The sequence below is a fragment of the Lactuca serriola genome, chromosome 2 (genome assembly GCF_051521515.1).
Source record: "Lactuca serriola cultivar US96UC23 chromosome 2, Lser_US96UC23_V15, whole genome shotgun sequence".
Lineage (NCBI taxonomy): Eukaryota > Viridiplantae > Streptophyta > Magnoliopsida > Asterales > Asteraceae > Lactuca > Lactuca serriola.
The window spans coordinates 99355410-99371242 of NC_136409.1; the positions used below are offsets into that span (position 1 = coordinate 99355410).

At 36.6% G+C, this 15833-nt stretch overlaps 1 protein-coding gene across 1 annotated transcript; it reads left to right on the forward strand.

Moving 5' to 3' along the window:
• Positions 1-234: 234 nt before the first annotated feature.
• LOC145089412 (uncharacterized) lies at positions 235-654 on the forward strand. The gene has a single exon (XM_079027854.1). It carries the CDS (start codon positions 235-237, stop codon positions 652-654), a length of 420 nt encoding a protein of 139 aa, XP_078883980.1.
• Positions 655-15833: the final 15179 nt, after the last annotated feature.

Below are 15833 nucleotides of genomic sequence, written 5' to 3' on the forward strand. Positions count from 1 at the left end.
TCGACAACCGACAACTACCTATGTTGACTCGATGACTTCGCTGCTTGATGCTTCCATGAGTTACATTGCTAATTCCTTCTAATTTTCTATGCGTCTTGTTGAATAAGTAGCAAAAATCGATTCCCATTTGTTCAATTCGACTCCAAGTAATCTCCAAGCCCTAGCTAAGAATAAAGCAAGTAAGTGTTCGAAGCAACTTCAAAAAAAGATCTAGACATTTTAGAAGCGGCTTCGATGGTTAGAGGGATAATGGACACATTGCAATCTTTAAGAGACACAGGGTTTGCTAGCATTTTGCCAAATGTATCCTATTTTTGTCAAACACACAATATTGCTACTTTGGAAATTGAGGATTTTTATGTTGGTACAAGAAACCCTACGACCACAAAGACCAATAGATTTCATTTTGAGGTTGAAATCTTCAACACAATGGTGGATATGCAACTTACAGAATATCGATATCGATTTAGTGAAACAAGCACCCAGTTACTAGAATACATGGGTGCTTTGAGCCCTTGTGATTCATTTGCACAATTTGACAAATACAAGTTGTTGAAGTTGGCTAAGTTATACAAGTATGACTTTGATGATTCGAATTTGATAGATCTTGAAGGACAACTTGAGATATTTTATCACTCTTGCATCAAAGATTAACGTTTTAACACTTTGAAAGGAGTTTCTGAGCTTTCTCGTTTGATGATTAGTACGGGGAAACATCGATCTTATCCTTTGGTTTATAAGCTTTTAAAGTTGGATTTGATATTACCCATAGCAACTGCAAGTGTAGAAATATTTTTTTTCGAAGATGAAGCTCTTGAAGACCAACTTACACAACAAGATTGGGGATGAGTTTTTGAACGACACGTTGCTTTGCTATGTTGAGATCGAAGCACTTGTGAAAGTTAAGAATGAAAAGGTAATGGAACCGTTTCAAAAGATGTTTGCACGAAGAGGACAAATTTAGATTGTAATAGATGATAGGTCGTTATTATGTTTTTAACTTTTATGTAATGGATCGTTTATTTGTATTAGACGTAATGAATTATTTTTCGGTTTTATATTATGTTTGACCAGAAAAGAAAAATCGGCAAAACCTACAATCAATTGCTACGTCCGTCCCTAGGTACCAAGCTGAACAGACCCTTTACTACTATTTATATATCTCTGACACACCCCCTGTCAATGGCGATTTGTCAATGGCAGAATCGCCAGGCGGTGAACAATGTCATGGAGCATAGTCATCGAGTACATAGAACAAATACAACAAATAACATAAAAGGTGGAAATTCTTATTTCTGAAAAAGGAAATTACATAGGGTTAGTCTAGAGTTAAAAGAACTTGAAATTTCAAAAGCATACCTCTTAATAGTAGGCCATTCTATAAAACTATAATACTAAACTAAGAAGATTGTGATTCTACGACTCATTCCATGAGTATAAACTTCCAACTCTTAATTCTGCGAGAATACATGTTATTTTGAAGAGTGTCAACTTAATGTTTGTGATTCACATATTTATAGTATTTGAATAATAAGTATTTTTAAATCAAAAGTAGTTTTCTTGATGTATATAAGTGGTTTCCCAACTTATTATATATTATTAGTGAACTATATACACTTTCAATGTTACAATGAGTCCCTATAATTGAGCTTCGACTACGTAGATGTTCCTTTCCTGACAGTTCATTGGACATCGTAATAAGTAGACAATTATCATCTATTGTGGCTAGACCGTTAAGGTTGTATCTAGCAACCATATGTGGGGTAGTCAGCCTGCATAGATCTATACATAATTCCCTAACTCACGAAGATTAACAGTTATAAGTCAGGGGTATTAGGTAATGAATGTGTCTCATGTAACCATTTAGTTATATGTTCTATGAGTTCATAAGCCTAAACATATACCCACAAGTTCTCAGACATAAGTTCGACAACATACATACAAATGCCTAAGTTCGTAGGTTCACAAGCATGGACTTGTACACAAAAGTTCGCATGCATAATTGTAACGCCGAGTTTCTAGTATGTTCATTTAAGAAATTAATGTTTAAAGTCTGGAATTTTGGTGGCCATGGTGTGGGGAATGATTCCCAATGACATGGCCATAGTCTGAGGATGCGCACATATTTAATGGGTGCAACTGTGTGGCATAATTGTGGCCACGACGTGACAACTATTTAATGACAACCCTAATTCCATGGTTTGCTCCCTTATTTAAGGGATGTGATGGTTGGGGTTTTCTCACCCTCAGCCTGCATCACCTACCTTCCTTCCTTACTAAAACCCTAGCTCTATTTGTTTAAGTTTTTGAGTTTTTGGGTGATTTATAGCCAAAAAGAAGAATAAAAGAAGTCTTAGTGCATCATCTCAGCTTGAAAGCCTCACCATCCTCATTGTGCACGTTTTTTGGACTTTTGTAAGTCCTTAAGTTCCAAGATTTATGACTTCATGTGCTTAGATATAGGTTTTCTTATGTTATCCTTCATGTGTAGGCTAGTTGGAAGGTTTGGGTTCAATAAAGTTGTAAACTTTATGGATCCCCAGAGACCCTTTATGGTTTAGAGTGATGGATCTCAAGTTTGATAGAGTTTTGAACTTGTAACAACCTATTATTTTCAAGTCAATAAAAGTCAAACCCTATAAATAAAATTCGAGTTTTGTTTATTTCGTTAAGTTCATAAGGGTTAGAATATGATTTAAAATTTTATAAATGATGTTTTTATATAAGTGTTATAAAATGCACTTAAAAATAAAACTTTTCTTTGGAACCGAGAACCTTCACACCGAAAACCCCTTCTCTGCCGAAAACCCTCGGACCGAAAACTCTCTTCCGACCGAAAACCCCCTCAATATATATGTTTTCACTCTATAACATAGTTATTTTCTCACTTTTCCAACCGAAAACACACTCATTTTGCTCTCAAGTATCATATAAGAATCTTCATATCTTCAAGCAAAAATCCTTCAAATCTTCATTATTTTCACCAAGAACAATCTTCAAATCTTCAAGCTGACCGAAAACCACTAGACCGAAATCCTTTCCTGGTCAAGAACCTTTCCTGGACCAAAGACTGATTTTGGTCAGCACCGAAATCAAGGGATTTCGGTGATGGCTAAACCGAAATGTAACACCTCGACTCCTAGGTATATAATTTTATAGTTTTTATGTCCATCTCAGAAGATCTACTCGACAAGTTGGTGCCTCGACTCGTCGAGTAGGGACGCGTTTGGCCACGTGGCTTAAGTGACCAACTCGACGGGTTGGTGAACCTGACTCGACGTGTTGAGCTAGAATGAGAAACCCTAATCCCCATGGGTTTTACACCCTATTTAAGGGTCACTTGCCCCTTAGCCTCCCTTACAACCCTCTTGTGAGTTCAAAAACCCTAAATCGTTGCTTACACTTCATTTTGGTGTGAAGCTTAGAAGGTGGATTGTGGTGGGAAGAGCTTGAAGTGCAAGAAGTTGGAGCAAAGAGAGGTTGTGGATCCGAGTTCTACTTCATCTTAGCATCATTTTGAAGGTAACAAGTCGTTACCTTGACTTCCTTCTAGCTAGATCTCTCCATGCTTAAGATTAGGGCCATTTGTTAGCATGTTGATGATTCATTTCGAGTATTGGGCATGATTTGAAGTTGTAACTTCAGATCTAGGCTCATATAGACCCTTATAGTCATAAAGTTCCAACCTTTAGCAAGATAATGCCTTCTTCTCACCTGGAACCTCTTCTTTAGTTTGATTTTGGCCTTCAACGCCTTGAATGCAAGCAAAGTTTGCAACTTTACATGATAAACATGACTTGGGAAGCTTGATCTGCAATATGGAGCTTTGTAGTAGCTTAAAATCGTTTAAATGAGTGTTGGACTGAAGGGACTCGACGAGTTGATTGGTCAACTCGACGAGTCGGATGAAGATTGCCTGAGTTTGGTTTCTGCATGGACTCAGCGAGTCATTGCAATGACCTGACGAGTCAGTTAGGGTTTTCCCGACTTTTGGACATGCTTGGACTCGGCGAGTTACCTAGAAACTCTGCGAGTCTACTAGGGTTTTGTGACTGTGTGAGTTCTGGACAAACTCGACGAGTCGGTATATTGTACTCGAGGAGTTGGGTCAACATGGATTGTTGACCTTGACTATTGATTTTGACTTTGACCAAGTGTTGACCAGTTTGACTTATAGGGGTATTTTGGTAATTTGGGAATTTACGGGAATGGACCATTGATGGTTATAGGTGTTGGTGTTCGGAGTGGTGTTTGGAGGAGTTAATTGTATTATCATCGAGCTACTTGTGAGGTGAGTTCTCCTCACTATATCAACAGGGTCTAAGGCAACAATGTCGACTCTTTTCGGATTTGTATACGGCTTTATTGCACGTTATGCTTTATGATATGTATCATGGTTATAGGATGGTTGCTATGTTAGAGATTGGTTATATGAGTATCCTGATTATAGGATGGTTGCTATGTTAGAGATCGGTTAGATCAATATCCTGGTTATAGGATGGGTGTTATGTTAGAGATCGGTTAGATCAGTATCCTGGTTATAGGATGGTTGTTATGTTAGTGATCCGTTGGATCTTCATAACTACTTGTTTATATGTATGTGCACATGTTTGTTGGTTTGGGGAACGGGTTGAGGCAGGTCCTGCTGTGTGCAGTAGGCCAAGACACCTGGGGCGGACCGAGTAGACTGCAGGCCCGGGCCGGGCAAATCTAGTCAGGTCGAAGGCCCAACGAGCAGTCCGGATAGGTTGAAGGCCCTAAGGGGCGTTCCAAACATGCCGAAGGCTCGAAGAGCGGTCCAGATAGACTGAAGGCCTGGGGAGGCGGTCTAGTCACATTGATGGCTCATTATGCATGTTGTGTTGTTTATATGATATGGTTATATCTGTATGGCGTTGGTATTTTGGGGGTAACTCACTAAGCCTTCGAGCTTACATTCATCGATTGTAGTTTTAGGTACTTCCGGTGATCGCGGCAAGGCGAAGGCGTGATCGTGCACCTCCTTATGTTTTTATGATTTGATTATGAGATACTCTGACATTAAACCATTTTGAAAACATGTTTGTAATAATTATTGGTTTTTGAATGATTTAAAAGTTTTAAATTGACTTGAATTTTTGGGATGTTACACGAAAACACCTAACAACCCCAAATAATTCTAGGTAATTTTTGTAAGTATTCCTTACATAAATTAAGTGTTGCCTAACACTTTAATTATATATTTCACTAATTTAAATACGATTGTGAGTTTAAATAATATTAGGATGCCGTTAACTCCACGTACACTAGCCCGAGGATCATCTCTGTAGTTGTGACAACCCGCTATTTCGACTCTATAATGACCTAAAAAGTCAAGTATTGTAACTACTTTTGAAATAATGAAATTAACTTCGAAAATAAAATGTGCAAAAGTCTCTATAGGGATATCTATTATGCTAGGTTATGTGTCAAGGTTTATACAAATACTAAGATCACTAAAATCCGAGTTATAACGAAGAAGTTATGACCATTCTAAGATTTCCGACAAAACCGGCAACACTGATTAAATGAAAAACACGACGTTTCAATACAATAGTTTTTAGCCTTAAGTATCTAAATGAAAGTTGTAGATAACATTAAACCGTGAGCGTACATAAAAAGAACGTCCAAATCTGACTTCGTATGAGGAAGTTAAGATTTTTCCAAGATCCGGATATAGCAGTAGACAACTAAAAACTCGAAATAGAGCTCGAGAGACTTTTAACCAAAACAACCTAAATGAGAATCGAAGGTCTCAACAATAGTAGCGTAACGGCGAAAAGTCTGACGAAAACGGACATCGGATGAAGAAGTTATGGATTTTTAACGGACTTTTCGTTTCCCGGACCGTTAAAAATAAATAATTAAAAATAAATTCAAAATTCGCCGACGAAGTCTAAACGAGAGTTGTAGAGCATATTTTCAGCTACGCGTGCATATAAAGAACATCGAAAACAGAGCTCCTACGCGAAAGTTATGGATTTTACAAGTTCGGGGTCCAAAATCCGAGGCTGTCAGGTCTACCACGACGTGGCACAGTTTGCCGCGACCCGGCAAGTGACTGAGGGCATCCAATCAATGGAAGGAGATAAGACTTGACCACCACGACGTGGCACCTAAAAATCCACCCTATAAATAGAACTCTTGGGGTGCCGGGTTTAGGTGCTCCATTCTTCCATCTCTTGTGTTGAAACTCTGCGATTAAGCTCCTGAAGCCCTCCCGAAGCCCTGGTTTTCACACTCAAGTTCCGAAGGAAGGTTCTACACTCCCGAGACTCCCGAGAATCCCGAGAAAATCGACTTTCACAAGCCGAAGTTCTGCTCGATTTTCATCTCGCTTTCTCCAATCAATCAAGTGAGTTCATACCCCTATAAACTACACTTTCAAATGTTTATCAATGCTTTTTATACACTTTTAAGAGGGGGGGGGGGGAATACAAGTAAACACACGGTTATTATCGTGTGTAACATAAAGTTTCACTATATACCCTTTTCTATCAAGTGAATCATATGTGATTCATAACTACTACATGAGAACTTTTGTATGCAATATATATTCACGATAACATCTTGTCTTTTGGAAATAAAACATGTTTATATATATATATATATATATATATATATATATATATATATATATGCGAATCAAACCCTTTATTTATACTTTAAGTATATGTGATCATTTATGCCACTTTAAATGTTATACTTTACATAACAAGTGAGCATTACACTAGGATTTACTATACGAACGAAACACACACTTTAAATAACTATAATAGGTATAGTTTACGATGAAATCATGAACATTTACATACTAGAAACACTATATCAAAGAGATACTTTCATATACAAGAACAAATGGACATTTTCATACGTAAATCTGTTTTATACTAAGTTTTGTGAGACATTTCACGACTTTCGAGTATGCATTTTAAGTCTTGTATTATATACCATAATCCCTTGTAGGTGGAGCGTGATACTTGTGTATAGATATATACGGGATTGACAATCTCGCACCTAAGCTTTTAGCAACAGCTAGGCCGGCAGGCCTGGGGTGACAAACGTCATAACATTCCAACGCCTGAAGAACGTTGTTACATGCAGTCTGGGTCATTAGTATGGTTATAAAACTCACATGGAGTATTAAGAACTCATTGATTTACAGGGTTATCAAATGCCTTAGTGATTTTATACTTACACAAATCTACTACTCTAGGCATGAAAAACACGATTGCATTTCAGTTTTGGAACTTTTAAACTACCACACACTTATGAACGGATATTGGATTTCTAAAAGCAAACCTTCAAAACAGTTGAGTCTTTGTAGAAGACTACTTTTATACTAGTAGGAAATATTGAATTTTCTATGAGTTTTTCGAACATCTACAAACAAATTTCATTTGATTTTATTCAAACAGTGACATTAAATACTTATGAACTCACCAGCTTAAATGTTGATCTACTCTTTCAAATCTACTTGTATTTCTCAGGAATTCAGTAATACAGGTAAACTTCAGCTTTTGCAGAAGGGATGCTTAGGCATCTAAACAAATCTTTTGACAACATATTGTAATTGATATTTTGGAACATGTAATACCTACAAATGATGTAACTTTTTCAATTATATATATATATATATATATATATATATATATATATATATATATATATGTTGGTTGTGTTTACCTTCTTTACTATGTATTCAACCGTTTCGATACTACATGAAGTCATCCGCCCTCGAACGATTCCGCCGTTCTGGTTTGGGGTGTGACAGTAGTTTTGATACCTGAACATGAACGCGCACTAGAGGTGAGTTCATACCCCTATGTTTCACTATTTTCAATATTTTTAGGGGGGAATACAAGTAAAACACAAGGATTCTTGTGTTAATATTCAAACAATTTCAAACTTTTCAAAACCATTTGCAATTGTTTCAAACTGATTCATTGCTTCATTTATAAAAATATATTAAATATATATATTTTTAACCCTTTTGTAGCATGTTGAGGAAAAGAGTATTTTTCATAAAATCTTTTACTACCGCTTTATACACATTGTTAAATTGCAAATGCTTCAGTTCATTACAAGGCATACATTTAAACTATAATAGGTATAGTTTGTGAATCGCTACGCTATTTTGCTAAGTTCAACAAATGATATAAGAAAACTATAATTGGTATAATTCGAGAACCACTACACTATTTTACAAGCTCAAGAACACTATACAGAAACAAGTATATAAACTATAAAAGGTACAGTTTATGGAACACTACTCTATTTCATTAATTCAAAGATACACTACTAAATAATTCTTTAAGTATAATTACTTTACATTACAAGCACACTACTACAAGGTAATACATACAATTTTAAGTACAAGAGAACACTACTACACTACACGTAAACTAGTTAATACAGGGTTGTGAGGCACTACTTTGTTGTACCCAACAAGGTACATGTCTAAGTCCTATAAATTATAACCAGAGTCTCCTGGAGGGAGAGTGTGAATTTGTGTATAGATCTATACGGGACTGACAATCTCGCACCTGAGTTGCTTGCAACCATTAGGACGGCAGACCTGCGGTGACAAATGTCATAAGATTCCAACGCCTAAAGAACGTCGTAGAGGCCACTAGTCATTTTAGCATGGTTATATGAAACTCACAATAGTATCATCTAAAACATTTGTTTGCGGGATTAACACTACTTCAAAGGTTTTATTTTAAATAATGAAACTACAGTAAACTATTTTACATTACAGCTGGTGGATTCCAGGCACACATACAAGAAAGTTTTCATACAAACACTACTACAGTACACTACTTTTCTAGTACAGAATATACTAGTACAATGTATAATTTCAAGAATATTCATGGCATAGTATTATTTATTAATAAGACTATGGATTACTATTTCAGAGTATAGTAACAAACATACATTTTGGTTTTAAGACCTAAGACTACATCTCATTCACTAAAGAAAATATTGGATTTTCTGGAAGAACACTATAACATTTTCAAAGAAAAAAGACAAGTTTTCCATCTCAAAAACATACTTATGAACTCACCAACTTAAATGTTGATACACTTTCAAAATCACTTGTATTCTCAGTGAACCAGTAGACAAGTACACTAGCAGGATTTTGAGATGACGAAGCTTTAAAGAGTCGCGTCTTTTATACCTTTGCTTTACACTTTTGATGTCATACAAACTATGTTATGAAGAGATGTAAAACTATACTTTATCAATGTAATGGTTGTGTTTGCTTTGATTACTATTATACAACTGTTGTGATACTGTACATGACGTCCTCCGTCTCCGAACGTTTTCGTCGTTCCAGTTTGGGGGTGTGACAGATTGGTATCAGAGCATTATTTATAGTGAACTAAGTATATCAAACCTTACAAGATATACAACTATAAACACTATGGGGCCGAAGCGCTCTGAAATAAAAGTATACTTTTAAATACAAGAATTTAACAAGAAGTATACGAATATGCATACCAGAAACAATATCACAATAAGAACTACATAAAGGTATTTGGATGAGTTAGACACTACGGTTAAACCTGGATAGTTATGTAATCATATTTGGGATAAATATAGCCAGATCAACTATATTTATTCAAGATACGACCAACATGTGTTTGGGAGTGACCGTAGTGTTGCAACAAGTCTAAAACTTACCAACACTATACACAAAGGAAACACTAGAACCATACATAAAGTTAAAATACTATAGGAGTATTTTATGGCACTATAGCACTATACAGATTCGTTACAAGTATTACTAACTCTCACAATTGAAAATTTGCGATTATTTGTTTATTTTAGTAAACCTCTATTCTAAATCGCTGATAAAACACTATAAAGGTCATGTTATGATGCGTTTAGGATTAAGATATAACTTGTTCAATATCACTTGACTCATGACCACTATAGAGAACTTATCGTCATTTCTTCTTGAATCTTTTTAGAAAAAGATGCCTCTAAAGAAACAGGAAAAAAAAACAACCCTCCAACGAATCCACCACCGCCACCACCTCCTCAGTACGATCCAGTTGTCCTCCAAGAAGCAGTAACCTCCGCCGTGGCAGCCACCATGACGCATATCAATGTAAGTGGAACTAGTGGGGTTGGCAGTGGTGCCAACCCATCTAATCATGAGGATAGCCATGGACACCCAATGGAGTGTTCATACAAGGACTTCACAAATTCTAAACCCAAATCATTCGATGACACTGGACGTGTCATTGCTTTAACACATTGGTTCGAGAAGACTGAATCAATATTCAAAATCCGTGCGTGCCTCGAGTCTAGCAAAGTGAAATCTGTAGCATGAGCTTTCACAGACAGAGCCCTCACTTGGTGGAACAGCCAAGTCAAGTCATTGACTCTCCCAATAGACAATACTATGATTTGTGATGATTTAAAGGAACTTATGCTAGTAGAATACTGCCCAAGGGGCGAGATGCAAAAACTAGAGCATGGGCTCTAGAATCTAAAAATAAAGGATTTCTATATCGCTGTTTATACTGCTAGATTCAGTGACCTAGCTCTTTTGTGTCCCGGGATGGTCACCCCGGAGAGTAAAAAACGTGGAAAGGTACATCTGAGGATTAACTCCCCTGACTCAAGGAAATGTTTTGGCTGCCAATCCACTTACTTTTAATAGTGCCAAGTGTCTGGCACAAACCCTAGTGGATCACGAAGATCGCCACGACTCCGTGATAGTTATTCCTACACAGCCCAAAGAGAGTGGCAGCAAAAAGAAGTTTTGAAATAAACAAAAGGGTCAATCTTCACAGGAGCGCTCAAAGAAACAACAAACAGTGGCAGTCCATACTGCTACCATTTCTGCTGTTACTCCTGCTACTCCAATAGCTCCCAACCGACATATGCTAGTTGTCACACCCCAAAACTGAACGGCAGAAACGTTCTAGGGCGGAGGACGTCATATACAGTATCACAACAAAGCATAATAGTAAACAAGCAACAACATCATCCATTGCATTAATAATATAATTTAATACAATTGTGTTATGTATAGTTATAAGACACCAAAAATATGAATCAAAATAAGAGATGACTCTTGAACGTGCTCCATCTTCTCAGAAACCTGGCATCGATACCTGTCTACTGATGACCTGAGAATACAAGTTATTTTGAAAGAGTTTATCAGCTTTAAAGCTGGTGAGTTCATAAGCATTTTAGTGTCATTGTTTGTATGTAAATGTTTGTAAGTGTTTGATGTATAAGTTTGTAGTAAATGTTTGTATCTCCTAGAAAATCCTATATTTTCTACTAAAAGTAGCCTTCTACCAAGGCATCAAATGTTCTGTATGTTTGTTTCTTGTAAATGTGTGTATTTTTCCCAAGTGTGACTATCATTAACAAAATATAGTTTTTACATTACCATTTATGTGAGAAGATCACAATGTGAATGCAATGGGGAAAATAATAAAGTATTGTAGTGTTGTATTATAATGACTACTGTTGTACTAACTACCTTAAACCAATTGTTAATTAAGGTATAATGTGATATGATTTTAACCATACTTGATCTACTAATAGAACACGACGCTCGAAGACGTCGAAATGGTATGACATTCGTCACCCATAGGCCTGCAGGTCCCATTGTAGCTAGCAGCAAGGTGTAGAACGGTCAGTCCCGTATAGATATATACACAAATTCACGCTCTCCCTCCAGGAGACTCTGGTTATAAAATGATCCATAGCAGTGATGTTATGCCCTGAAGTAGTAACTCACATTTATGTTATAGTATTCTTGTATATGTATTGTATGTACTACTGTAGTGTATGTTCTCTTTGTCTAGTATGTAGTATTGTAACGCTCATGTTTCTAGGCTAGGCATTAATATTGACATAATGGTCTAGGTTAACCTTTGTAACTCATTTAGAAGAAATGAAAAGGAGTTATGTGAATTTTATGTGAATTATGTGTTTTATGCTTAATTATTAGGGTTTAATTAATTAAAAATAAAAATAAGCGTCAAAATTAAAGTGTGAGATAATCCAGATATCTTTACATAAAGTTGTAATGGTCGAAACAAGGATTCCGGGGATATAAAGAATGCCGAAATCCGAGTTATAACGAAGAAGTTATGACATGTCGAAGTTTCGCGACAAAACCGGCACGGTGCCGAATGTCGTAAAAAGTGAGTTTTAGATAAACTACTTTTTAGCCTTAGTAATCTAAACGAAAGTCGTAGTATTCGTTAAACCGAGAAGTTTGATAAAAAGAACGCCCAAATCTGACTTCGTATGAGGAAGTTATGATTTTTCGAAGTTTCAGCTTAGCAGTAGACAACTAAAAACTCGAATTTTAGATCGAGCGATACTGGCTCCTGTGTTTTATAGTCACAATGTGACTGTAATGTTCAACAATCTTAATACTTTTGTTCTGTTCTAAGGTGATTGTGCTATCCAACAATCTTAATACTTTTGATCAGGTTAGCCGACACAATGTAGTTGATCAGGTTACATCCCCCCAAATGTGACTATATGTCTCTAAGCCCAATTGTGCTATCCAACAATCTTAATACTTTTGTTCTGTTCTAGGGTGATACTGGCTCCTGTGTTTTATAGAGATGTGTGTATATATATACTTAGTTAAATCTTTTAGATACTTAACAGTATATATTCTTGGTCAGAGTGTTTTAGTCCCGAAGTGTTTATAGTTCGTATTTCTTTTATAAGTTAATATACTTGATTCACTATAAACAATGCTCTGATACCAATCTGTCACACCCCAAAACTGGTAACAGCGGAATACGTTTCGGGGTGGAGGACTTCATGTACAGTATCATCACAATTGTATAATAGTAAAAACAAGAAACATGCAACCATTTCATTTACATAGTGAGTTTAATTACAAGTGTGTTCTGTAATGTTCATCAAACACCAAAAGTAATACAAAAATAAGAGATGGATCTTGTATGCTCCACCTTCTACAAAATGCTGCACCTGTACCTGTCTATCTTTGACCTGAGGATACAAGTTATTTTGAAAACGAGTATCAGCATAAAGTTGGTGAGTTCATAAGAGTTTAGTGTAAATTTTAGTATAAAATGTATTAGTACAGATAGTGTGAAAAGCTGCAGTTTACATTCGTAAGTAGTAGAAAACTCTAGAAAATCCTATATTTTCCAGAAAATACCTTGTAAGTGAAAGCCTTTAAGTTGCATGTACTTATCTTCATTTAAAACCATTTGTTGTAAGGTATATTAGTGAGTCACCAATAGGTAGTGTAATAAGAAAAGTTATGCCTGATATCGGTAATAGTGGGGCAAACTCCCATAAGAAATAGATACTTATTTACTTCGGGATTTTAACTTATTCTTTAGTGTTAGTATTTTAGTGTGAATGTAGTGTATTCCTTGTATGCTACTGGACCCCATGAACTTCCCGGTCATGCATAGTGTAGAGAAGTAGCGGCATCCCTGGGCCTGCACGGCTCGGACTGAGGTTAACAGTCGGGATGTAATAGTGTCTGCCCCGTATAGATCTATACATGTAGTGTCGTCTTCCTGTTGGAAAACTCTGGGCATAGTATGTAGCGAATAGCGTATCTCGTAGTGAGTTAGTGTGTTATTCCCTAATTAGTGCTTTCTCTTGTATTATAGTGTAGTATTCTTTTGTATAGCCCGTAGTGAGTTTTCTTACTAGTGTGTCGTCTCGTAATAGTGTGTATTATAGTATGTAAAATAGTGGCAGTAGCGAGTAGTAGTGGCCTTAACTATACCCATTATAGTTAACTTAGTGTATGTAATTCTTGGCAATTAAGTAGTGTAGGCATCGAATGAAATGAAAAGGCTCGTATCCAACACTAATGCACATGATATATAACTAAGAAATCAACGACAGTCGGACGGATAACAACTACCCTAAGCCCACAATCAAACAAGAACAGGAAATAAGGCGAGCTATCGGTCCTAAGTCCTTCAAATCTTATTTATATAAATTTATTAGTGTGGTTACATTTTATAAGAAAATATATTTAATAAAAATCTTGTCAAAAGGGAACATTTAGAAAATAGTTTATTTATCCAAAATAGTTTTGAAAACGCAAAGTTCTTTTATAAGGCATAGTGATAAATCACATGTGATTTGAGTCACGGATAGTGAATCACATGTGATTAATTTTCATAAACATGTATATTTGACTTGTATCCCCCTAAAACATTTAAAACAAGTGAAAGGTTCATTAAAGGGGTATGAACTCACAGTTTATCGTAGGGTTCGAGCGTCAACAGATGCCCTGAATGCCAATGGTCCCTATAAATCATGTGATGACACATAATTGAGTTAGAACTAGGGTGTTTCATGCTTAAACATGATGGAAAAACATCCTTATGGCTCGGCATTACTGAGTACAAGTGTCTCATGATCCATACTTAACAATTCATGCAAGTTTAGGGCCAAAAGTGGGCATTTGAGTGAGTGCATGGCCTTGAAATTGAGTGTGCGGCTGAGGTGTGCGGCCAGAAGGGTGTGTGAGGTTGCACACAAGTGTGTGCGGCCGTTCAGGGTGTGTGTGCGGCCGTACACAGGAGTGTGCGGCCGTACACTCCTCTTGTGAGTCCATATGAAGTGTTTTCTCTTCACATTAAGGAGATTTGAATGTGTGCTGCCCCCCTCATGAAGGTGTGCGGCCGTACACCTTCAAGGGACTATGAATATGATAAATATGATGAGTTTTAAGGCTTGGGATTCAAGTGTTTACCACTAATAAGCTTGAAGATGAACTAGATCACAAATATGAGGCCTTCAAGGTGTTCTTGGTTGAAGATTTTAGAGAGAGAGAGAGTAAGGAGCATCCAAATGAATGAATGAAGTAGGTGTCCATCTATATATATGTTTGGGTGTGAGGCTGGAGGGTGTGCGGTTGGGTGTGCGGCCGCACACATGGGTGTGTGGCCGTACACACAAAAGTGTGGCCGCACACACCTCTTTTGGTGTGTTTGATCCAATTTCATGATGCCAAACACTTTCCAACACCTCCTAAGACCCATAACTAGACTATATTATGTCCCAAAACACGCATTTGGAACCACAAGATTTACAAAGGATGATGAATCCAATATTTAAAGACGATACGCGGACCAATTACATAGGATGAAAGTTTCGGGTTGTCACAAGCACACACACGCAAAGATGAATATTCCAATGTATTACCCTAACTAGCATACAATCTTTGATACTTGGGTAATAAAATAGATAGAATACATACCTTGTTGATGTAGCTTGACTCCATGAAGCTCGAGAGCCTAGTTCCCTAAGTGTGACACCTCAAATGGTTCACACAACACTGAATACACTTGGAATAACTTGAGAGAATATACACACTACAAGAAAATCGGCTAGCCCTTCCTATCACACATAGTGGCCGATTTTTCCCAAGAATAAGATCTTTATATAGTGTGAAAATTAGGGTAAACACTAATTGTCATGGCTTTCCATTTCCTTGGATCCATGGATTCAAATACACCATGGAGCATCCATGGAGCATCCTATGGGCTTTAGTCCAACTTGATAATCCATGAAGTCTTAGCCCACTATAAAAGTATGGATGATTTACACAATCAACCCATATATTTAATTAGTCTTCTTTTGATCACTTAATTAATTCTAGATTACTTCTTGATCAATACTAATTAAATAATCTTATTAATATATTAGAACTTATAATATATTACCAAACCTTAAGTGTTATTTCTCTCATTTTAGTCAATCCAAATGCATGATGTCATGCAACCCAAATGGACCATGTCGGGTCGGGTCAAGTCTTACCA